Genomic DNA, 26,787 nt, shown 5'->3' on the forward strand with positions numbered 1-26,787 from the left:
GTTAAGGGGACAGCAACCCCCCTTTGTATAAGCAGTATGAATGATGGTAAATAATTACTGAATTATTGAGGAATTATATTTAATTAGCTGCAGGACAGTCTCAGAACTTAAGCATTTCTGAACTATTTATTAACATAGCATTTAACCTTTCATCTCAAAAATGTGAAACAGTAATTGACAACATCATCTATGAAACTCACAGTGTGGTTGCTATCTGCTTATTCATACTTAAAACATATTTTGGTGCATTAATATGATTCAGTATTATGTACCACGGATATTTCTAACAATAAATATGCATCAAACCCTTTCAGTGTGGAACAGCGTGGAACTTAGAATTTTTGGATTTAAAATGAAGAATGTTCTAAAATGACTGATAGCTGGGACTTGAGCTGCAGATGAGCAGGACAGGGATGAGGTTTGCTATTGTACATCTGATGTGATGTTTCTTTGAGATATAGCCCTGTGCTCCTGGTAGGATTACACTTCACAAACTTGTGTAAGAGTATGGGGTCAAAAATGGTGCACAAAATTATTTCATGATGATCTTGTAAGTTCAAGGTTAATATGCTTGTGGTCCAAGATCTCAGAACTCAAATTTCTTCAAGATTAAATCAAGTTATGGTCACCACTTCAGTGGCTGGTTCTTTAAAGATTTTTGCCCAGAAAAAGGCATAGTATGACATACCTCCTGAGCAAGTCCAGGGGGTAGTGTTTACCAGCTAGAGCTTCGTGATTAAGTGATCCACAAAACCCAGTCAGGCTCAGCCCCAAATTGTTAGGCTGTCTGCCATTGTTGTATAGGATAGGAGAATGGGTGCAATACCACATTGCCTGAAGTGAATGGTGGTCAGTTTTATGCAGTGGCAGTTATGTGGAAGGAAGGAGTAAGATAGCACATGATGAGCTAGATTGCAACAGTGGAAATGGATTCTTGGAATACAGAAGGTCACCATGATAAAGTGAAGGAAGCCAGAGCTTTTAGAAGAGGTTGGAAATTACCATAGAGATGTCTTTTTGTTTTAACTTCTTACTACAGCCATGGTTCTGGAACCAGGCTTCTTGGTTCTTTTCTACTGTGCAGTTACCCCACAAGAGAACCTCAAGACAAGTGCAGAGTACACAGCCCTGGGTGAATGCAGAACAATTAAAATCATTGCCAAAAATCAAGGCAAACAACTCATTGTGACCCAAATACAGAACTATACATACGGACCTTAAGAGATGTTCAGAGTGCCCAGACTTCTTGTAGACCAGGACAATGGTGCTTGATTGGGTATCATTTATGGACTCTATAATTCTAGTGGAAGATGTCAACTCACATAAGCATTAAGATGAAAATGCCTGGACAGAGATATAAGAAAGAAGAATGGCTTAAAGATGAATTGTTAATGGAATTCTCTGCTAGTAATGTATTACTGTAATGAACACCACATTTAATTACAAGGCTGCTTATAAGTCTCTTTGATATAAGGCCCCATGATTGGCTCTGTAATTGTCTCATCAGAAAAGAGGTCACATATTCTGACCACCTAGATCAAGAGGGAGATGCTAAGCAAATAATCAGAATCTGGTCATTAGTTTTTCCAGTTTACCAGGATGGTGGCAGGACAGGATAGAGCTGGGAACACTAACTGTATTGGAATGGTGTCCAGATGGTGCTGTGATGGATGACTTCAATATTAGCTATCAGAATAACTTTTATCACCACATTGGAGAAGTTCAGAGATGTGGAACCTGAATGGATCATATTCAAGACTTCAGCAGCTGAGGTGGTAACAAGCTACACATGCATTCTGGAAGTGATCAGGATAAAGAAAGATTGTTTCCATACAAAGCTAGAGGGGTGGGGGGTCTCCAGATATAAGATAGGAGCCACCAGGTCAGAAAAGCATCAGCTACAGCTGTCACTGAAGAAAAGACCCAAATGTGGGAGGTGTTTGGAGAAACCATGGAGAATTACAAACAGATGGCCTCAGTGTAGGTCTGGTAAAGCATCCAGTGATACTGTGGTAGTGTAAGGATAATGTCATGACCCTGGCCAGGACATTCCCAGCAAGGCTTTCAGAACACTGACTTAGAATGGGGTCTAAGTGCAAAGGACTCTTTTAGGAGCTTTGAAACAAAATGGTGGTGCCTTATTTTTGTGATGTCATGATTAATATGGCTTTTCAGTGTTGCCTAGATGCTGATGACAGGACCTTTTGACCTGCCAGCTATGAAGTAAAGAGCTCACTAATTTCAGAAAGGTGACAAGAAGGTACATTAAAATTATAGAGAAGTCATGCCCCTCAGAAGTCCTGGGAAAGCCTACACCAGGTTGCAAGAAGAAGACTGACCAAGGGATTGGGAGGGTGGCCTAATGGTTAAGGTGTTTGTCTTACAAACACAGGGTTTGAGTCTCACAAGGGATAACTGGCTAGGCTTAAAATGGCTTGCAAGGGCAGTTAGCTTAGTACTAACCTATGAACCTATGAATATTCAAGCATCTGATACAGGAGGAAGAGTGCAGAGTCTGCTATAACTGTGGAACACTGAAATTTAAACTGACCTTTTTTCTTCATTTGACAAGTAATCTGCTTCAATGACTTTTTCTGTCATTATTGGACTACAGGATAAATAATAAATAATGCACTGAATGAGAAATCAGAAAAGATAATAGATTACAATATGCACAGAGCATCTATCATAATGCTACTTAGAAAGTAGACACTACAAAGCATAATCGGTTTTATCAGCACAGTTTTGTGTTTGAATCAAAACCACATTGAGTACTTTGTTGCTTTCAATTTCACGCACATAACTGTAAAATTAATACGCAAAGCAAATCAGAAAACTATGAAGCTTCACTAAATAATGAATATGACTAAATCTTTGTACTTGCAGAGATAAGAGGCGGGATCATGTGAGCACATTGATATGGTCTACATGAACATTTTGTACATGGAGAAGGCTTATGAGATGCTGATGTGTGCCATTCAGTCCCTATAGTTTGTAAGTGAAAGTTATGTCTATATTCTTAGCATAAAGCTGATTACTTTGAAGATGGTGAATTCCACAAAAGATATACTCCGTCTCTCATCTAGTAAATAACTTTCATGGACAGCAAATCAAAGTGTAGCCAAGACTTGGACCGTATCCGATTTGGGTGCATGATGGTGAGATCTTTACTATCTGTAGATAATGGTGTCCTCTTAGCAGGAAGTGACTTTTTTTTCCTGTTTCCCACCATACCCACTGACCATCAAGCCTCCTCTTTTCTATAAGCCCAGTGCATTCATGCGCCCATCATATATATTTCCCAGTGAACATGAATACAGTTACAAACAAGTAGTCCAGTGAGCATGAATGCAGTTTCAGTGGTATCAAACATGTAGCCGTAGAAATGTGTGTGCCTTTGTTGGCATCCTGGCAATGAGCATGCATATGTATGGTCTTAACCAAAGTAGCTATAATATTTATGTGTACAACCACAGGTGCATCCTATATCTCTCTCCCTTTATGAGTATGGTGCTACACACACATCATACCTTGGTATCACCAACCTCAGATCTCCTGGCTCTACAGCCACTCATACTGTACAAAGCTCCACTTACGGTGGAGCAGTTTGACCTGAGCAGAGCCACCATCTCCCTCTCTGTGAGTGGGCCAGCCAGTGCAAGCTGCTCACCTCCACTCTACCATGATTGGCTTATCCAACAGCTATGTCAACACTTGGTTCATCTAAATCATAGTCCGAGGTTTAACCCATGATGCTGGGCTCCATCAAGTGCTGATGATCTCTACCATGAAATGGAATGCTTTGTTACTGAGTTTGAAGGAGATGGGATAAAAATCAGTACCTCCAAATCATAAGCGAGGTTCCCTCCCAGAACTGAGTGTATTGCCCCCTGTAGGTCAGGGGGTGTAGCTACCAAGTGGAGGAGTTTAATGTTTTTTGCAGTCTTAGTTCAGGAATGAGGATAGAACAGATAACAAGAAGGATCAGCAAATGTGTCATCAGTGGCAACAGTACCACAGATTGTGTACCTGTCTGCTGTTGTGAAGTGACAACTGAGTCATGGGAAGAACTTTGAATTTATTAGTTCGCATTTGTCTCCACCTTCACCTAAGGTCATGAGCTTTTGTAAGTGACTTAATGTATGGCACCACAAACACAGAAAGTAGAAATGATGTTTCTTTGCAGTGTTCTCTCTCTCTCCATGTCAGAAAGTGAACTTGTCACTCCAGGAGAATCTTGGTAGACAGCCAGTAATCCTACTGTTTTTGAGGGGTTAATTCAGGTGATTCTGATTACTGGTGAGGATGCCCCCTGGGCATATACCTTGGCAGGTATACCAGGCAGAGTTCACTGACAATAAGCCTAGGGTGAATTCCAGAATATGCTAAAGAGATTATCTGTTTCAGTTTGCCTGTAATGCTTTGGGATCCTTTTAATGAGTTGGGATATGTTTCCTGGAATAAGAGTGTTGACACATTGACCCTTACCAGGCAAGAGGTTTAGACAAGGGGTGTATAAAGGATAGAAATTTTATATTGTCACTGCAGCATGATCTTATATCACCCAAGTTTATATAAAACGAGCCATTGTTATGTATCATTCTGACACTTTAGCTAAATCCCTACTGGACGTGACGCCATTCAGTAATATCTAATCCTTGTTAACATAGACACTGTAGAATGGGAGTTGATATCAACTTCATTTTCTAGAACCTGGACATTAGACCACTATACAGGTTATGTGGTACCTTGACAAATAATAATATAACCTATTAAGGATGTATGTTGTTCAACCCACAGAGTGTGACTTTATATACATTTCTGAAATGCCTAGCACACATATGTATATATGGTATAGCTTGTAAACTGTGGTATTAAGTATCTTACTTCATATTTTTTCACATTAATGAAGAAATGTTTGATATTTTCTTCTTGTTGCTTCAGCCCTAATGTTCTAGCCTTTTCCTAATATGGGTTGTTACACTAAGGACCACCTTCAAGGCTAGTGAGTAAAACATGTTAAAGAGCAGCTACTTAGAGTTGTCTGTTTATAAATCACTTCAGTACTTTCTTTTTAATCTTTGTACTAGTCAGTTCAAGTTTAGTATAGTCAGTAGTTAAAAGAGCTGGTGACACAAGTGATGGAGGGAAAGCAAGTGAAAGAAGTAAAAGAAAAAAGATAAGGGGGCTTGATGGGAAGGAATAAAAGTGGCACTGAGAGACAACTATCCGCGGGACTGGAATTTTAAATTAGAATAGAGCTCATCTACTGAAAAGGAAAATTTTGAAGGTAATAAAATGTATAGCTTGCATTGGTTTAGAAATACTGCTAATGAATGGGGTTCCTGAACCAGTCAAGCTAGGTGGATTGACTAAACATGAATGCCCCCCAACTATCCTTTCACTGTCATGGAAAAGATACTCTTCTTATTTCGGCTGCTCCTGTTAGGGGTCGCCACAGCAGATCATCTGTTTCCATTTCTTCCTGTCCTCTGCATCTTGCTCTGTCACACCATCCACCTGCATGTCCTCTCTCACCACGTCCATAAACCTTATCTTAGGCCTTCCTCTTTTCATGTTACCTGGTAGCTTCATCCTTAGCATCTTTTTTCCAATATACTCTGCATCCCTCCTCAGCACATGTCCAAACCAACGTAATCTTGCCTCTCTGGCTTTGTCTCCAAACCTTCCAACCTGGGCTGACCCTCTAATATACTTATTCTTAATCCTGTCCATCCTCATCACACATAGTGCAAATCTTAACATCTTCATCTCTGCCACATCAAGCTCTGACTCCTGCCTTTTTGTCAATGCCACTGTCTCCAACCCATATAACATAGCTGGTCTCATTACCCTCTTGTAGACCTTCCCTTTCACTCTTACTGGTACTCGTCTGTCACAAATCACTCCTGACACTCATCTCCACCCATTCCATCCTGCCTGTACTCTCTTCTTCACCTCTTTTCCACACTCACCATTACTCTGAACTGTTGATCCCAAGTACTTAAACTCATCCACCTTCGCCACCTCTACTCCCTGCATCCTCACCATTCCTCTATCCTCCCTCTCATTCACACACATATATTCTGTCTTAGTCCTGCTGACTTTCATTCCTCTTCTCTCTAGAGCATATCTCCACCTCTCCAGAGTCTCCTCAACCTGATTCCTACTCTCACTACAGATCACAATGTCATCTGCAAACATCATAGTCCACGAGGCCTCCTGTCTGATCTCATCTGTCAACCTGTCCATCACCATTGCAAATAAGAAAGGGCTCAGAGCTGATCCTTGATGTAATCTCACCTCCACCTTAAGCACATCCACCACTCCCACCGCAGACCTCACCGCTGTCACACTACCCTCGTTCATATCCTGTACCACTCTTATATACTTCTCTGGCACTCCTGACTTCCTCATACAATACCACAACTCCTCTCTAGGCATCCTGTCATATGCTTTCTCTAAATCCACAAAGACACAATGCCACTCCTTCTGACCTTCTCTGTACTTCTGTATCAACACTCTCAGAGCAAATATTGCATCTGTAGTGCTCCTTCCTGGCATGAAACCATACTGCTGATCACTAATCATCACCTCCCTTCTTAACCTAGCTTCCACTACTCTTTCCCATAACTTCATGCTGTGACTGATCAATTTAATCCCTCTGGTTACTACAGCTCTGCTCATCACCCTTATTCTTAAAAATCGGTACAAAAACACTTTGTCTCCATTCCTCAGGCATCCTCTCACTTTCCAAGATGTCATTAAACAATCTAGTTAAAAACTCCACTGCCATTTCACCTAAACACCTCCATGCTTCCACAGGTATGTCATCTGGACCAACAGCGTTTCCGTTCTTCATCCTCTTCATAGCTATCCTTACTTCCTCCTTGCTAATCCACTGCACTTCTTGATTCACTATCCGCACATCATCCAACCTTCTCTCCCTCTCATTCTCTTCATTCATCAACCCCTCAAAGTACTCTTTCCATCTGCTCAACACACTCTCCTCGCTTGTGAGTACGTTTCCCTCATTATCCTTTATCACCCTTACCTGCTGTACATCTTTACTAGCTCAGTCCCTCTGTCTAGCCAATTGGTACAGCTCCTTTTCACCCTCCTTAGTGTCCAACCTTTTATACAACTCTTCATACGCCTTATCCTTAGCCTTCGCCACCTCTCTCTTTGCCTTGCACCCCATCTCCTTATACCCTTGTCTACTTTCTTCATCTTTCTGACAATCCCACTTCTTCTTCTCCAACCTCTTTCTCTGTATACTCTCCTGTACTTCCTCATTCCACCACCAGGTCGCCTTGTCCTCCTTCCTCTTTCCAGATGTCACACCAAGCACCTTTCTAGCCATCTCTCTTAGTATCTCTGCTGTAGTTACCCAGCTATTTGGTAACTCCTCACTGCCACCCAGTGCCTGTCTTAACTCTTCTCTGAACATCACCTCACAATTACCCTTTTTCAATTACAACCATTTGATCCTTGGTGCTGCCCTCACTCTCATCCTCCTCTTCTTGATCACCAATGTCATCCTACAAACCACCATCCTATGCTGCCTAACTACACTTTCCCCTGCCACCACTTTACAGTCTCCAATCTCCTTCAGACTTGCCCTTCTACATAAGATATAATCCACCTGTGTGCATCTTTCTCAATTCTTGTATGTCAACCTATGCTCCTCCCTCTTGTTAAAATACGTATTCATCACAGCCATGTCCATCCTTTTCGCAAAATCTACTACCATCTGACCTTCTGCATTCCTTTGCATAACACCATACCTACCCATCACTTCCTCATCCCCTCTGTTCCCTTCAGCAACATGCCCATCGAAATCTGCTCCAATCACTAGTCTTTCACCATTGGGTACAGTCATCACCACTTCATCCAACTCACTCCAAAATTTTTCTTTCTCATCCACCGCACACCCAACTTGTGGAGCATATGCACTAACAACATTCATCATTACACCATCAATCTCCAGCTTCATAAACATCACTCTATCTGACACTCTTTTCACCTCCAAAATTCTCTTAGCATACTGTTCCTTCAGGATAACACCTATGCCATTTCTCCTCCCATCCACACCATGATAAAACAATTTGAAACCACCTCCGATACACCTAGCCTTGCTCCCCTTGCATCTGGTCTCTTGCACACACAATATACCAACTTTCCTTCAGTCCATCATATCAGCTAGCTCTCTCCCTATACCTGTCATACTTCCAACATTCAAAGTTCCGACCCTCACTATCACAGTCCTAGCCTTTACCTGCCTTTGGGCATGCCTTCCCCCTCTTCTCCTCCTTCAGCCAACAGTAGCCCAATTTCCGCAAGCACCCTGTTGGCCAACAGTACTGGTGGCGGTCGTTGTTAACCCAGGCCTCAACCGATCCGGTATGTATATCTGTACTGTTGTCTGCATGTATGATTTGGCAAAATTTTACACCGGATGCCCTTCCTGACGCAACCTTCCCCATTTATCCGGGCTTGGGACTGGCACAAGGAAATGCACTTGTTTGTGCAAACCCAGTGGCTGGGTTGTCATGGAAAAGATACTGCAGATGGGGAAACTTAGTGAACGAATCGGTATTATCCTGTTTTTTTTTTTTTTTTTTTTTATTCAGATGGCTGCATGGTACATTCGCTGAAAGTAAGTCATTATAGCATTATTTAGAAACTTTGCAGAAGGGTCTTCACATTAATCCTATCTGCAGAAACCTCTGATAATCATGGTGAGGAAGAAAGAGGAGGGAGGGCTTGAGTCACCCCTGGAAGGTTCGAGTCAGCCTGCCCTGTAGCAGAGACTTTGGAATTATGGCACATCATACAGAGACAGATCAGGGAGATGCATTTAGAAGAAATACTGAGAAAAATAAGAATGCTGCTGGATAGATGGCCAGGCAAGGTAGATACCATGGCAAGAAGGACAGAGTTGGTTAGGTTGAACATATTGTCGTTGACACTCCTCTTTTCAAAATGAACATAATTATATGAATACTGGAAATATAATAAAACAAAAACAAAGAAAATAAAACCCAGTCTTGTAGCTATAAGAAACATATATAGATAAACATAAATATACAAAATTTTGATAGTATAACAAATAACAGAATATGTTCCTTCAAATACAACAGGTATTGTGCAGCAATAAGTTAATCCCTTTGCAAATTAAAAAAAAAAATGTTCAAACAATGATGTTAATTTTCACATATGCTTTTCATGTTTTTGAACTTCTTTTTTAAAATATGGGGCATACAATGCACAGGGGAAAATGTTATAATAAATACAAAATATTTATTTTTGATGTATCTGGAAGTGAAAATAGGCATTAAGGTGTAGGGAGAGAATTATAACACAAGGAAGGATATATGTGAGAAACACCTGACGTTACACAACAGAGGCAACGAGGTGTAAAGCTTAATGGGTATGGAGGATGAACAACCTAGGGGGTGGAATAGAATTAGTTACAAAAGGGGGAGAAAGGTTGAGGGGTATTTAAGAAGGTTGAAGAGGAAACTGGCACACAGCTAGTTAGAGAACATGGGGACTGCATATTAACACGTTTGAATGTGAGTACTAATATGATCAAAACTAAAAAGTTCCAAAAAGATCAGTTATAATAAACATAAACTATTACTGAAAATGAATAAAGAATGGAGGGGTGTTTTATTAAACTGTAAATACATGCATTTCAGTACATTATTCAATAAAGTATAAAAGAGATTTGTATATGCATATATCTCCAGTATCCATAAAAATATATGCACCTCGCCCTATACTGATGTGCCACTCAGCAAATCCCTGTCATTTACAAACCCATAAGGGAAAAACGTAGTTACCCATCAAGTTGCATGACTATGAAATGCTCCACTGAGCAGCTGAAACAACTGCCCAGTTGAACTCTTTAACTAGCAGGAAGCCACCAATAGATACAAATGCACACACACTGAGTCACAAAAGGAATTCAGTTATCAACACCCTTTGGTGCTAAAGTGACACACAGGCATACTTCCATCTGCCTACACTCATATACACATACACACACAGCACAACTTTTCTACATCAGCAACATGTGCAAGCTGAAGTGGTCCTGCTTCACTCTGCTTGAATTCCCATCACTAAAACAGATATGCATGAATGCAGTATTGCATTGCACACTTATGCCTCTGCAGCACTGGTCCAGAACAGAACTTGTGTGGTATGAATGTCTATATATTCTGTCCTATGCAAGTTTCCTGCTAGGGAAGTGTATCAAGCAGCCCATTTCTATAGCCACCACCATGGACTATAACACTCCCATGCAGAAGTATGAATCCCACTAGCTAGACCTGCACAGTAATGCTTCTAAACAATGTGGAGGGTCTACAGATTGATACAGTCAATTCTCCCATATCTCACAAGCTGACTGAAAACCACATATGGTAAGAATACAAAGAGATGAATTCGGAAGTAAGACCAGAAGCTTGTACAATGCATTTAAAGATTTTGAACACATTATTTAGAAAACTAGTTGGAATGAAAGATATCGAACAAAATGCATGTGACATGAGTGAAGAGTTAATCAGTGCTGCAATATCCATTTCCATAATCTCCCTTCATTCCATATGATCTCAGCGAGCACCGAAAGGGCTGCATCACATTCTGAGCAGCACTGATGTGTGCCATGTACTACAGTGGTGCATCAAGCACTACCCCATGAACTGTCTGTAATGAGGAATGGGGCAGGAAATAATGAAGATGGAACAGCTGTAGTGCAGTCTTTACTATACAGGATACACATGCACATAACCAAAGCCACATACCTTTGCATTGTGTCAGTGGGAAGATAGTGAAAGGGATATATGTGCATATTGAAACAGTGTAGTTCTTCATGAAACAGCCAGCTGCATGCCATCCAGCTTATATATGTACTATTTAATCAGTGCAGTTGGACATTGCTGGTATAATTGCTATTCATGGTGTACACCATGTTTATAAGGCTACTATGTGAGGCACAAATATATTCTAAGCTTCACTAACATAGTTTCAGATGAATTCTACCTAGAATAAATGCTTCAGTTGCCAACCATACCTCTTCCTTAATTTATCAAAAGTTTTTCTCTTTGTAAAGATTGCCTAAAGTCCAATAGCAAAAACATAATTTAACATTGTTACTAAAACTGCAATACAGTGATTAGTGCTTAATGTATTTAATATGTCATTATACACTATACTGTACTATAAATACATGTCACTGTACATACTTGTTGTACATATTATAATTATCTGTATTCTTTGATAGTGACTGAAAATGGTTGCCAGACCTGAGTACTTATCCTATTAACAAATGAAAAATAAATGCAAATAAATAAATATGAATGTCTGAATAATGCAGGTGGTTGAATACCTACTGCAGTCAGTGCATAACTCAGCACAGAAAGCATTTCCTCAATGTCAGCATTGTCAACACTCGTCTCATACTTCCACTGGCACAATAGAGAAAGAACTGCTCATAAAAAGGTTATGATCAGTGGGAGGTCTGCTTACTGCAATTCTGAATAGGGGTCTACAAATAATAAACACTTGTGAATTATTAGCAATGGTGGAAATGTTTCTGGTTCAAACCACAACATGTCCCCCCCTTTAACCAGCCCCTGTGTCGTTAAATAAATATTTGTATGACAGTGTAAGGAAAGGGTACACAATGCATTACTCTGTCCATCCTACGTATGTATGTATATATATCTATATATATATCTATATATATATATATATATATATATATATATATATATATATATATATATCTATATATAGATATATATATATATATATATATATATATATATATATATATGTCTGTGTGTGTGTGTGTGTGTGTGGAGCAGTGTACTCCTACCATTATGTAGCAAAATATTGTACATTAGATAGGCAAGGCAATGCTTATGCCTCAGTCAGGTACAAATATAAACACATCTAGCATAATTTTAATCCTCTGTGCCAAACTTGCATTTTTTTAGATGGCTGGCAGACACTTAGTGTTGCACACACAAAACACAGACACATATGCAATGTGTGAACTTTTCCTTTATTTTTTAGCAAATAATAGAAGCATAGTGGGTTTAAAGGGTTTTAGAATACATGATGGCATGCCACAGTTGGTAGTAAACTTCTGATGTCACAACAAAGAGGGCAATCAGTTTTTGGTGACATACCATGGAAGGTTATAACCAGCATTTCCCTACTCAGTACGCATGATACTTTATCTGGGATCATTCTCTGTATAAATACACAGTTCATTGAGTGACAGGGTAGGTGTGTCAGTGTATGTTTTGGAAGGGTGGTCTGTGTGTTGTCTGATACACAATTGTGTGTGTGTGTGTGTGTGTGTGTGTGTGTGTGTGTGTGTGTGTGTGTGTGTGTGTGTGTGTGTGTGTGTGTGTGTGTCTGCATCTATGACTGACTGTCTATGTATGAGTGTATGTGTATTTGTGTGTGTGTTTGCGAACATGTGCGTGGACACAAGCACACATGCCTATGTTCACATGTGGTATATGTGTTCTTGTGCATATTTGACTGCAGGTGTCTAAGTGTGTGCGGGCGTGTGTGTGTGTGTGTGTATGTGTGTGTGTGTGTGTGTGTGTGTGTGTGTGTGAGTGTGTGTGTGTGTGTATGTGAGCATCCTGAAATGGACAAACTTCCAGTCAAAGACTAGATACATATCCGGGTGTCTGTTGTCCATGGTGGATTAATTAAGGTGAGAATCAGAAAATGAATGAGTGAATCTTTTTTATACTAGATTACTCATTTATTTATACATTTTCCATGAGCTTTTCATCTTTAACTGCAGAACTATGTCACTTCTGCAGGCCTTGTGTATATAAATCAGATATATAGCATATACTGTCCCATTGTTTTCTGTGTCCTAACCCTTTGAGGTGTGTATCATGTCTGTGAATCCTGGCATTGTTAATGAAGCCTTTTTAAAAGACATACAGTATGTTCTCTGGTCTTACAGACTATGATGTCTATAAATAAGGCAGTATAGATACTTGTACCTAAAAGAGAACACTACTTTCAAATGTGATTTAGGCACTTTCCTACAGTTTTAAAAATGTAACATACATTTTTATACTGGCTAGTATGAAATATAACGAACATGAGTTAAACACAAATCTATTAATATGGAAATAGTATCGCCAGTGCTGTTGCAAAGTTTTATCTCAAGAGAACCACAGAATCCAAGTTAAAAAGTATAAAATTGTATGTGCACATGAGCAAAGAATCTGAAGATATAAAGACATTTCAAGGTAGGTACCAGGAATATTTGCGTTTCACAGAATGATGGTAAGTGGCTGACAAAGCATTCTTTAGGAAGGGACACAAAAAGTAACAAAATACAAGAATAAATAATTTTAATTAATTTTAATAATTTCCATGATTTTAGTAACCTTTCCATCTTGTTTAGCAACTTTTTCCCCCCAGAATTCTGGGCTGCCTAAATTGCCTTTTACTTAATCCCATCATTTCAGCAATTTCAATTATTGAAAAGGTATGTAGTCCAGAAACACTATTGGGTGTGGAAGGAAGGAAGGCACACACAGCAGGAAAGGGGTCTTCTACAGTCTAGAAGCTGATGCACAGTTCTAAAAATCTTAGTTACACCCCTGAATCCATCATTTCAGTATAACTCTTTGAAGCCATGACAATAAGGATGACTACAATGTCTTAAGTGCCGTAAATGAAGAACCATATTGTATTTGACAATTAATGTGTAGTACATAACTTTAAAAGCTACTCTTTAAACACAGCAGACATTCAAAAAATTAAAAGCAAATAACAAAAAAGTAAACAAATAATAATAATAATAATAAACAGAAAGAAGACTGAAATGAGAGACATGACAGAACTGCAGATATTACCTTGCTTGTTTTGCTTTTTGTCCCTCACCCGGCGGGCTCCTTCAGGCATTGTGAGCCGATCTGAATCAGAATATCCTGTAAAGCATAACAAAGAACATATTATTAGAATGCTGCTGAATGATTTACACATTTTCTTTACAAAACTCATCATAAAATATTCTAACAGCGAGGTAAGCTATTTACTGACAGACATACCTCTCAACCTCTTAGTGCAAAAATCTGGACAAAGCCTAAAATAATGGGAGGACAAAGGCCCAAAAAATAGGGACAGATTTTAAACATTGTTCTTATAAACTTAGAAAGTTGCTAGAGTAATAAGATTTATGTTAGCTGTATTTTGTTGAAGGATATGAAGCCAGTCCTCAGTAATTTGCCAGAAAACCATCAATTTTATGAGGAACATACCAAAAATATGAGGCAAAAATGTGGACATGTTGCGAAAATCTGGACAATTGAAAGGTATGCTGAGAGAATCTAAACCAGAAATTATGAGTTTGCTTTTCCTTTTTTATATGAATAAAAATCTTTTGCAGTGGCTTATAAATCATCGAAACAAGCCAAATTACTGGCATTGCTAACCACGCACAAATTGTTTTTGTCAATAGCCTTAATTAGTAAATATGAATTGTGAAATGAACTTGTGCATGGAATTAAAGTTTGCAATTTTTCCAAAAATATGCAAAAGACTAAAATCGTTTGGCACAGCTATAAAAACATGGAATGCAATCACTTATTCCAAAATGGGACAATTCAGTGAAATTATAATTCATCAAAACTATGCAGATTCTTGTCAAGTTTTTCTTGTTACAGCACAGACCTACAATTGCAATACAACCCTTCTATCAAAATATCAGAGACACTCACCAGTATTTGAACATGAATTAGAAAGTGCAACAGAACACAAAATGGCTGGATAGTAGAAAAGCAGTTAATAGCTTCACCTCGCATCTTCAGTTCTACACCCATTGACACAGAAGATTCAATGCATTATGGGAAGTAATAATTCTTAAAGACAAAGCAATGCATTACATAGTCATAGTATACACATGCAGAAAGCTGCATACACTACTTAGTTACCCCCCACAGAGTGAAAAAACACTTTCTAAACCTGTACTATATGTCTAAGCTTTGTGCAAAGCAAATTTTAAGACCATTCAATGCTATTTAGCTGTACAAATGCACTATAAACCTTTCTGCACATTTCATCAAGCAATATTCTAATAGCAGAAACTGAGGTATCTAAGCAGATCTTAACTGTTATAAAATGATTATTTATATGCAAGAAAATAAGCCACGTATATACTCATCATATTTGAGAGCTTAATATCACAGCTTTGGCCAGCTAACATCTACCTGAAATCAGCTGGACGTATAAGTGAATTTAAGTACACTTTTATCTGCTCTTTTGCATATAGTACTGTATTTAATTTATTTATTTGTGTTTTTTCACTGAATATTAACTCATCTGAAGTTGTGGCTCTCTCTCTACAGAGTACTTTTTAGAATTTCTGTGTAGCCATTGATAGCAGTGGGGGGTAGTTTCAGCTCATCACTGACATCCTGTCTTGCCTTATATAAGTGGTACATTTTGAGTTATCTCTGCTTGATATCAGAGCTTTGGCCGGCTAACATCTACCTGAAATCAGCTGGAAGCATAAGTGAATTTAAGTACACTTTTATCTGCTCTTTTGCATATAGTACTGTATTTAATTTGTTTGTGTTTTTCACTGAATATTAACTCAACTGAAGTTGTGGCGGTCTCTCTACAGCTAGTTCCCTACCCACCCTCCCTGTTCTTGTTTTGGTGTTAATGTTGGTGGCTTTGAAATTGCCGCCCCTCTTGTAGATTTGTATTTGGATACTCCTTCTGGGCCCATCTCATTTGCTCACTCAACTGAGGGCAGTGGGGTCATATTCTGATTTCAGGCACTCCTACTGTGTACAAAGAGAGCATTTGGGAAGGACAACCCCTGTAGCCTCTTAATCCTACTCTGTTCCCTCCCTCAAAAACAAACAAACAAAAAAAAAAAAATATATATATATATATATATATATATATATATATATATATATATATATATATATATATATATATATATATATTATTCAGCTACTCTTACTGTAACTGTCTTAGTATCTTAGTTGCTCTTCTGCGTGCTGTTATCTGTTCAGTCGCTCTTACTCTGCACTTATTACTGCTTGTTAGTAGCCTTCTTATTTACTGTATTCTGCACTTGTTTTTTAGTCATTTGTTAATTTAATTGCATTTATTTGAACTGTATTTGCCATAGTGTTGCTACACACTTGGGTGTGCTGGCCTGCACTACAATTTCAATTGTATTTACTGCTGTTTAAGCTGCTTTTCTGTAACAAAAAAAAATTCTAAGCTTTGTTTCCTGCCTTTCCTGTAACTAGTCAAGTCCGTATACAGACTTGCTGTATCTAGGACTGTTGGTAAGCTTCTGAGCCCTCCAAGCCTTTCTGTGTTGGAGGGAAGCCTTCTAGCTTATCAGTGGGAGTGGTAAGCACTAGGCAGCCTATCTACCATGGAAAGAGTGGGTTTTGGCTCTGAAACTGTACTTCATTGGCCATTTGGGCAGTTTTTCCATCTCTTTCTTTCTGGTTAAAAGCTCGTTTTGCGTTTGGTCCCTGCCTCTCCTATGACTAGTGTAGTCCAGGTACAGATTTGCTGTATCCAGGACTGTTGGTAAGCTTCTGAGCCCCCCCACAAGACCTTCTGTGTGAAGAGAAGCCTTCTAGCTTATCAGTGGGAGTGGTAAGCACTGGGTAACCTATCTACCACAGGAGGAGTGGTTTCTGGCCCAGAAATTATAGTTTATTGGCCGTTTGGGAAGCTTTTCCATCTCTTTTAACCTTCTGATTTAAAAGTCTGTGTTTGCACTTGTTTCCTGCCTTTCCTGTTACTAGTCTAGTCCAGGTACAGATTTGCTGTATCCAGGACTCTTTGTAAGCTTCTGAGCCCCCCAAGCCTTTCTGTGTTGTGGGGAAGCCTTCTAGCTTATCAGTGGGAGTGATAAGCATCAGGTAGCCTATCTACCACAAAATGAGTGGTCCCTGGCCCAGAAATTGTAGCAATTGGCTTTTTGAGCAGTTTTTTCCATCTCTTTCAACTTTCTGGTTTGAAAGCCGCACTTGTGCCTGTTTCCCGCCTTTCCTATAACTAGCCTAGTCCAGATACAGAGTTGCTGTATCCAGGATTGTTAGTAAGCTTCTGTGCCCCCCAAGCCTTTCTGTGTTGGAGGGAAGCCTTCTAGCTTATCAGTGGGAGTAGTAAGCACTAGGTAGCCTGTCTACCACGAGAGGAGAGGTTCTTGGCCCAGAAATTGTAGTTTATTGACCATTTGGACAGTTTGACCATCTCTTTCAACTTTCTGGTTTAAAAGACAACATCTGCGCTTGTTTCCCATCTTTCCTATAAATAACCTACTGGGTAGCACTAGAAAGCCTTAAACTGATACAAGCCTTCTAGCTTAGAAGAGAGACTTTGGAGTGATTAAGTATAAGTTTTCTGTACTTTCTTGCTGTACTTAACTGTTTTCTGCCTAAACACAGATTTTCCAGCGTTTATTGTGATTTAAAAGCTTGTTTTTTTTTACATATTGTACTTATTTGATTGCCTGCACTTTTAAAAAGCTGTTTTTTTTTGTTTAAATAATTTGTTTAACTGTTGTAGGCTACACAATAAAGCGTGATAGACTTTTCTGATTGTTTGTAGTCATTTAAAGCTGTTTTAAGTGTATTTTTTACTGTTTTTGCCTTATCTTTTCAAAAAAAAAATAAATAAATAATTCCTTGTTTCCCGCCTTTCTAAACTAATATAGTCTAGTTTTCAGGCTAGTTCTCAATTCAGGGCTGTGATACTAGTTTCTGAGTTGCCCATACCTTACTTGGATAAAAGGAACTTTTTCTGTTCTCCTGTGAGAGAGGGGAGCTTTGAGCAACCTGTCTGTCCCTGGAGGAGTGGTTCCAGCCCAGAAGTTAGTAGTTTATTGGCCATTTTGGGCTAATTTCTATCTTTTTCATTTCCCTACTATAAAAACCATGTTTGCACAGTTTTGCACACTGGGCAGTGCCGTTTAGCTACAGTTAAATTATTCCCGGCTCCACTAAGTCTCCTCTTCAGTTTTTTCCCTTGAAACTAGACTAACTCTCAACCTAAGCACTCAAAAAGCATCTTACAGCCCAGCACTTGCTCAGACCTAATAGCAAGTACTAATATACCCTGACACTGATTGCCCAGCTGGGCAAGGCTCTTTATTCACCCCTCACCAACCAAGCGACTAAGCAGCTCACCCTACTATTCAGGCATGACAAAAGGGCAACTTCAGGTGCATTCTCCAGTCCAGCTGGTGAATCTGGGTATACTGAGGCAATGTTACAATTGCCTGATGTACACAGACATCCCTCTCCTCCTACCACAAAACACTAACATATGCGAGAGATGCACTTATACAGCCAAACTGGAAGCTAAGCTGTCTCCACCCAAGACTGGAACAGACAGTCAAGAGGAGAAGGTTAACACTTGCACCACACCTCCAGCCGCAGACAGACCTACTAAAACAGAACCAGCAAAAAGTACAGATAAATATACAAAATCACACTCAGAGGCTCTAAATAAAAACCTGCAAAAGCATCAGAGACCTCCAAAGCAGACACCCAAACAACCTGCACTTTCCGTCACAAACCAGACAACACATAAAGCACAAAATCAGTGTGCCGCACAATCACAACCCTTACGGCGAAATAACATACCTAACACACTAGTAATAGGTGACGCTATAGTCAGGCACACTGACGTCCCACTCACTAGACTGGACAAGCAGAAGGTTATTGTTAGCTGTCTGTTGGGAGCCAGAATCCGCCACATAACACAAGCACTCAGGTCACTCCAGAACAAGTACAAATATGACTCTGTCATTGTTCATGTTGGTGTGAATGACCTGAGACGTACCTCCCTGGACTACATAAAAAGAGACATGGAAGAGCTCTCTGATCATGCAGCCCAGGCTGGTATGACCCTGACCCTGAGTAGCATCCTGCCCTCACCAAGAATGATACCTCAGTATAAAGAAAGAATGATCAATTTCAATAACTGGCTAAGCTTCTGGTGTCATTCAAAGGGGATCCAGTGTCTGTCAGCCTGGGATGACATGCTCAACTAGCCGCGTTGCTTCACAAGAGACGGCTTGCACCTGTCACCCCTAGGCTTTCGAATACTGGCCAAGGCTCTTGCTGCCCCATAGTGCCTTTTTTAGGCAAGGCTCAAAAGTCTAACCCACCTCCGTAAACAGCACAAGTAACAAAAAACTGAGGGTTATGCTACTCAACGTCAGGAGTTTAAATCTCAAAATGCACGCGCTCAAAGCACTGCTCAGTTTATATAGAAGGTTGACATCTGTGCAGTAACTGAAACCTGGTTCAAGACTCCAGAGAGCACCCCAGCACTACTGGGCTACAACTCATACCACACGTTTCGGCCACAGAACATGGACTGAATCACAAAAGGAGGGGGGTATATCCATATTCATCAAGGATACCTACACCTCCAGGTTAGTGGCGCAGCATGATACCTCTGAGATCATCCATGTGCAACTAACATTGGACAAATCTGCAATGCAAATTGTGGCCTGCTACAGATCACCCTCCATGACCCAGGACCACCACTCCACCTTTCTGGAGACACTGGAAAGCATGAAGGTCCTGCCAAACACCCTGATATTGGGTGATTTCAACTACCCTACCATTCACTGGGAAAACTTCTAGAGTACAAATTCCCAGGCCCAGTGCTTCCTGGAATTCATCAACTCAAATGCCCTGGATCAGCTGGTAAACTACCCTACCAGTGGTGAAAACATATTGGACCTGGTCATCACCAACATGGGGGACAGGTGTTCCACACCAGAGGTCAACCAGTCACTGGTTAGATCAGACCATAAACTAATCACTCTGGATGTCCACACCCCACCCCCACCCCCAACTAACGAAACCACAGTAAAAACTTTTCTAAAGCAAACTTCACCTTACTTAAGACAGAGGTGGTAAGTTTCACAGCCCCCACGCTAAAGAATAACACTGCCCAATATGCAGAAATCATTACAAATGCACTCTATGAGCACCTACAAGTATACATGGACCGTGCCATCCCTAGCAAAACGAAGACTCACTCCTCTAAGAGAAGGAAACCAGTTTGGTGGACCCCTGCAATAAACTGGCTATACAACAGAAGGAGGAAACTAGTTCAGAAAAAAGCAAATCCCAAGAAGGAAAGACATCCCTGATCAGTATCAGTAAGAAACTAAGGTCCCTCATGAAATCATCCAAGGCTAACATCAAAAGAAAAATAGCCAAAGATTCAAAAGACAACCACAAAGCCTTCTTTAGCTATGTTAAGAATCTAAGTGACAACTCGCAGATATGCACTGAACTAGTGCAAAATAGCACAAAATATACTGAACCTACTGATATTGCCAACATCCTGGCAGACAGATTCAGTGTACATTTCACCCCCCTCTCACCTCCAAAAGGGCCCACAACAATAATGGAAAAGTGTAGTGTCCCAAAAATCACAGACGCACACATGAAAACAGCCCTTTCAAAAGCCAAAAACACAGCGTTAATGGGACCAGATGGTGTCCCAGGCTGCTTCTTGCATGAACTACAGAACAAACCAACCCCCAACCTAAACATGCTGTTCAACCTCAGCCTCTCCACAGGCTACGTGCTCATATAATGGTGCACAGCAATGGTTATTCCTCTCCACAAAGGAGGGACCACAACTGACCCTGGTAACTATCACCCCATAAGCCTGACTATCCTGGTCTGCAAGGCTATGGAACGCATCATCATGGAACTCATTAACAGACATTGGGAACCTCCAAACACTTGAACCAACCCAGTAAAGCTTTGTCAAGGGCAGAGCATGCCTACTAAACCTGGTTGACTTCTTTGAGACAGTCACCAAGGCCATAGACGAGGGAAAGGTTGTTCACACAGCCTACCTTGACCTCAACAAGGCTTTCAACATCATTCCCCACTTAGGTATTACAGAAAAACTCACCAGCCTGAACATAAACCCATACGTCACGAGATGGGTTGCCAACTGGCTTACAGACAGAACTCACACAGTAAGAATAGAGGGCTCCAGGTCCAACTCTAAACCAGTCAGAAGTGGTGTCCCACAAGGCTCAGTCCTGGGACCCCTACTGTTCAGCATGTACTTCTCAGAAGTACAGGCAAACACAGGAGGACTATGGCTAACCAAGTTTGCCGATGACTGCATACTGGGAGTCATAATTGACTCTCCGGCTGACACGGACATCCTCCAAAAGGGCCTTACTGAGACGGACACCTGCTGTCAAAGTCATGGCCTCAAGCTAAATGCCAAAAAATGCATAGTCATCCCATTTGGGAAAAACAAAACACCCATGAATTACCACATAGGTGGCAGCCCCCTTAACACAGAAGAGGTAATAAGAGATCTGGGGACCAAGGTAGATAGTAATCTCTCCTCTGACAATCATATTGCCAAAGTAGTTAGGAAATCCTTCTATGTGGCCCATCTTATTACTAAAGGGTTCACATCTAGTGCCCCTCTACTCGTCACTCATTAGACACATCATAGAGTACAATGCCCCATTTAGGATGTACCTCACAAGACACTTCCAACAGCTGGAAAGACCACAAAAGTACCTCGCAGAGGATTACTGGCCTCAAGCTTATGTCCTATGCTGCCCGACTAAAAAAACTCTGGCTGTACTCAGTGCCATATCGCTTACTCCGAGGTGATCTCTGCCTGACTGACAAAGCCATGTCCAACTCAGAATTGATGGACATGCTCAACCTAAAGAAATCCAAGTCACTGCGAGCCACGCACTCTAGTGAGATAAACCTCACCACAACAATAAATAGAACATGCTGGAGGGATAGATTCCTGTCACAGAGACTTCCCATGCTTTGGAACAAAATTCCAAATTACATCAGGCAGAGCCCTTCACTAACACTCTTCAAGAGAAACCTTGACGAGTGGATGGGTAACAGAAAATACACCCCTGGGATAACTTAATTGGCTCTGCTTGACAGAGGATCAGTTAATTAATCAATGGGGCGGCGAAAGCTGACACACTCTGGCTAGGCTTATAAATGCTCTCAGGCAGATAGCGTAGTACCTACCTATGAACCTATGAACCTATGAGTGTATTTATGAAAACGTAGACATTTGATTTCACAAGCACTTTGAATAGCTCTGACTGGATTGAATTAGAAATATAATTAAGCACTTTGAATTCTGTCCAGCACTTCACATTGGAACAGTCTCTGTTGAATCAGGAATAGACACAATCTGATTAACAATGCTTGGATGTATGACAGTCTTTGCATCTTTTGAACCTAGTTCAGATATGGGACTCTCACCTTTGTCTCGGACAGTGAACTGTGATAGAGCCTTGGAAGAAATTGGAGCACTCTGATTGGCTAAGGACCTTATCATCCTTGTATCAGTCACTTTTTTATATACTTGCACTCCGGCAAGACACTCTTTTTCAGTTTGAGAATACCTCTGTTCAGCACTAGTTAGTATTACAAAGTAGTAACAAATAAATAATATATCACAAAATTGTCCATTTCTTTCTGGTGTAAAGCAGCACCTGTATAAATGCTACTGGTATTAACATCCACAGATACAGATTTCATGACAGCATAGTGGGCAAGCAGCAGAACAAACATTAACATCTGCTTCACTTTTTCAGCAACTTGGACTTGAACACTTACCTATGACCAGGTTAAATCTTTATTTAATAAATATTTCAGGAGGAGCTAGCACTGTGGACAGATTAGGTGCACATTGCTCCAAGAAATGTATCATGCCTAGGGCCTGACATAGCTTATTGACAGAGGACGGACTCTTTAGCTCTGCTGTTAATGTGATCTGGCTTCAAGCTGGTCTTATTCTACTAGCACCTATGCCGTGATTGGAATACTAAATGTCTGACCTGGCAAAACAGAGTTTGCCTCTATTTAGCTTCAGGCCTAAGTTTTTGATGGTTGGTAGCCCTACCACCTGTGTCATGTACTGAGTCTATTTATCCAGACCAAACCCTAGCATATCTTCAGTAACAACACATTCATGGCACATTCATGGCTTTTCAACAGATTACTTATCGCATGTCAAAATATTCCTGGTGTTGAAGTCACAACAAATCCATCCATCCATCCATCCATCCATCCATCCATCCATCCATCCATCCATCCATCCATCCACAACCCCTTTTTCCCATTTTTGCACATGGGATTAGGGTGCCACTTCAAAAGTGACAATCATCTACAGCTAAGGGTTACACCGCCAGGTGGCTAACCCTGCTATGGTAGTGCTTCTACACCACCCTCACACCTATGACCAATTTAGAGTGTCCAATCCACCTACTGCCATGTCTTTGGAATGTGGGAGGAAACCAGAGTACCCACAGGAAACCCATTCTAACATGCAGACTCCACACAGAAAGCACTCCAGTGAAGAATCAAGCCAGGGAATTTTTTGCTTTGAGTTAACAACACTATCCGCTGTGCCACTGTGCAGTGAAATCACACCAATTGGCAGGGTCTTAAAGCTAAATCTACCAATCAGAGAAATGAAGACACTTAGCTTTTAGCGGTCTCTCTCAAGGGATACCTGCCAAAATCCACTTTAAGTAACTAATGTAGAGAGCATTCTGACATCAACCACCTGAGGTGCAGTTTCCTCTGGGGTTACTGGCTTACAGCTTTCTTGCAAGTTCATAGGTAACTAGACTACTGCATTTGTGGGTGATTTTTAGCCTAGCCAATTTCACTTTCAAATGTGAGAATTAACCTCTGTACCTTATGTCTGTGAGGTAAACACCTTAACCATTATACTAACCCAGTTACCTCACTTAACATGTTCAGCTCAGTGCAAATTGAAACACTGCCACTGCAATGCATATTCAAGCACTGCCATTCTTTGAAAACTGAGTCCAATGGAGCCCACAATTCAGTCAAATCAGTTACATTTTCAGTTACACCACAAGCTTACATTCACGTGAGTTATGCCGCTGTGGAAATAGGCTGTGGTCCAGGCATACAGAATAGTGTCTGACTTTTGTTTTATTTGTGCAGGATCACAGTTAAGCAGAACAACCTCACCAAACACATCTACATTAATTTAGTTTATTCTGCCAGTCTGCCCCAACTTGTATGCCACAGTTCTGCTGGTCAGATTATTTATGTACAGACATTCCAGTATATAAATCCAGCCCCTTCTGGTCAGACATGGCTAATGATCTACCAATGCAGTTGATTTTGCCTGCAGGGTACAAATTTCCATTTTTGCTTCATGCAACTCCAGACACTGAAATAGTTCTATAAGTAGCACATGTCATCATGGTAATGCTGATCCCTGTGTCAGTTTTAAATCTTACTGTGGTTCCAATCCATACTGACTCTTTGTTATGCATTGCAGACACTGAACTACAAAAAAGTGCTTTCTGAACAGTCCCGTTTTAGTTAATTATTTCCATATCATAAGTTTACAAATGACATCAAAATGTCCTATCTTGTTGCATTTGATACACCTTCTGCCAAGTGTACCTACCACACATCTCTGACCCAGCATGTGAATGACATGCCTTACATTTGCCAAATTTGCATTCTCTCTGCTTCTCATGCACAAACGTATTTTGCTTATTTCGAGCAATATGATGCTTTATACTGAGTTTTCTTTGTATTTTACCACACACAGTTTGCTGCATTCATATTAGCATTTTGTATCTTTGTTAAACCAGCCTCTCTAGCAATCTGCATTACCTTTTCCAAAGTTAAATCTACCTTTAGCTATAATATTTGAGACACTTAAGTATTACCCAGCCCAGTCATAATTCTGTATTTTGCTTGATTCATCCCATAGTTTCAATTATTTCCTACAAGCACCTGGAAAAGCTTCAACAGACTCTCCTTTATCTCACTAAACATGTCAGCAACTGTTTGTCTTATCATGAATAATATTTCTTGTTGGCACAACATGCTTAACTGTTACTCGTGTAATACACTGAGCTTTGGAAAAAGAAAATTGTGAATGGTTTCCGCTTCTTTGCTCATAGCAGGAAGTTAACTTATTTACCTTGAATTTGTCCTTTTACACAAGTTAGCTGCAATTTGATTATGGGCAAACCTCATCTTCCATAATTACCAGACAAATGACTTCATAAACTTGAAAGGTTCTTGTTGGTTCCATTATTTAGAGCTAAAATGCTGATATTTAGTGAAAATGACTATTTTGTGAGGTAAAACAGATATTTCAGTAAAAAATGGCTGTCTTGGAGCTCATCGACATTCACTTAACTGTTTGTTTTTTCTTTCTGTCCTGAATGTCATATTTCCATCATTTTCTGAGAAAAAGGTTCCACTACTGACACCATGTCATAATTTGTACCAGCAGTTTCCCTGTCATCTTGTACTGTGTTGCTACAAATGACAGCCGCAGACCCCACCATGTAAAGTAAGACAGCAACCTCAATAACACACAAACTGGCAGCATAGTAGAAAGGAAGTTAATAGATGCATCTCATGTCTCCAACTCTATATGAACTGAGACACCAGACTCAGTGCATCATGGGATTAATTAGTCCTTAAAGACACAGTAATGCATTACATAGTCATACTATTACATGTAAAAAGTCATACATACTTTTCATCATCACACATTCCTCTAAGAAAAATAACAAACAAAAACTGAATAAGAATAGATATGCCTTTTTAAAATGTGTTTTCTGTGACTGGTTCTTCACATTTGCATCACTTGTGTTGCAACATCTTGCTGCCTTCCCAGTCTCCCTTTTTGGTAAATTTAGGAGTCATTGTTGAAAAATGAAAATAAAAAAAGCTGTGCAAAGACTAGACATTACTCATTTGACAGTACCTATTAGGAAGTTCCAGGCATCATTAATGGATTTTTAAATTACTTTTAGACATCTCTAGTTTAGATATTTTTTGGCTGTTCTTGATTTGGAAGTGGACCCCGATTGAGAATGAGGCATGTATGGTTGTATGAAAAACAATTCACTGCAACCATGATTTGTAAAAGACAAGTAAGATTTTGCCCATCTTCACTTATTTTTGTACTGTAATTTGGGATGCATTGTAGGTGCTGTTCTTTGCTGCAAAGACACATATGACAAAGGGTAAAAAAGTAGTATGTTTGTTGGGGGATTGTGCTTTCCATGAATATTCTATATTCCAAAACAGAGATTCCTAAAATATGACAATGTACCTATATCTGAATGAACAGGATTTTTGCACAGATAGTAATATCACTAATCAGAGTTTACAGAATTTATGTGTACAATCAGTCAACTTAAAGGTTGTTTCAAAATACTGACAGTCCATGTTCTTCATGTTGTATAGCTCGGGCTTTTAAAACTACCAGGCAGAAAATAATCTAAAGTATGCAACACTGTATAAATACTTTTTTTTAACCTGCCTGTATTCAGTGGAAAAACAACCAGGTTTACCAAACGTGCACCAAATCTACTTTATTATCCTGGCACTATTTTTTTAATTTATAGTTTCCATTTACAAAGTGTAGTTGGTTTGCTTTTTAGAAAAATGAGGAACCTAAGAATCAGAACTGTTTCTGGCAGTTCATTTGGAAACAGGAAAGCATGATTCCTTGTAAGTGAATTATAATGTTGGTGGGTCAAATAATGCACTAAAGAAACTGAAAAAAGCAAAAATATAACTTTAAAAATCCTCACACACTCTATGACAGCTTGCTTGCAGAGAGACAGGATAAGAATAGAAATATGTGTTTATAGCATATAGGGAGGATGGCATGGGGGAAGCTAAGCAG

General features: G+C 39.9%; 1 protein-coding gene across 3 annotated transcripts in view; it reads right to left on the reverse strand.

The window, feature by feature from the left end:
* The window catches only part of PLEKHG2 (pleckstrin homology and RhoGEF domain containing G2), a 1,701,404-nt gene that overhangs the window by 1,282,113 nt on the left and 392,504 nt on the right, over window positions 1–26,787 (reverse strand). For 2 of the 3 annotated variants that reach the window (XM_044062076.1, XM_044062085.1), the window contains exon 2: window positions 13,911–13,985. In XM_044062076.1, the coding sequence (XP_043918011.1) occupies window positions 13,911–13,959 (49 nt within the window). In that variant the 5' untranslated portion in view covers window positions 13,960–13,985. Of the gene's footprint in view, window positions 1–13,910; window positions 13,986–26,787 lie in introns of those variants that run through there. The other variant, XM_044062066.1, reaches the window with a different exon arrangement.

This window comes from Protopterus annectens, chromosome 1.part0 (assembly GCF_019279795.1).
Source record: "Protopterus annectens isolate FY-2018-M chromosome 1.part0, PAN1.0, whole genome shotgun sequence".
NCBI classification, from domain to species: Eukaryota; Metazoa; Chordata; order Ceratodontiformes; family Protopteridae; genus Protopterus; species Protopterus annectens.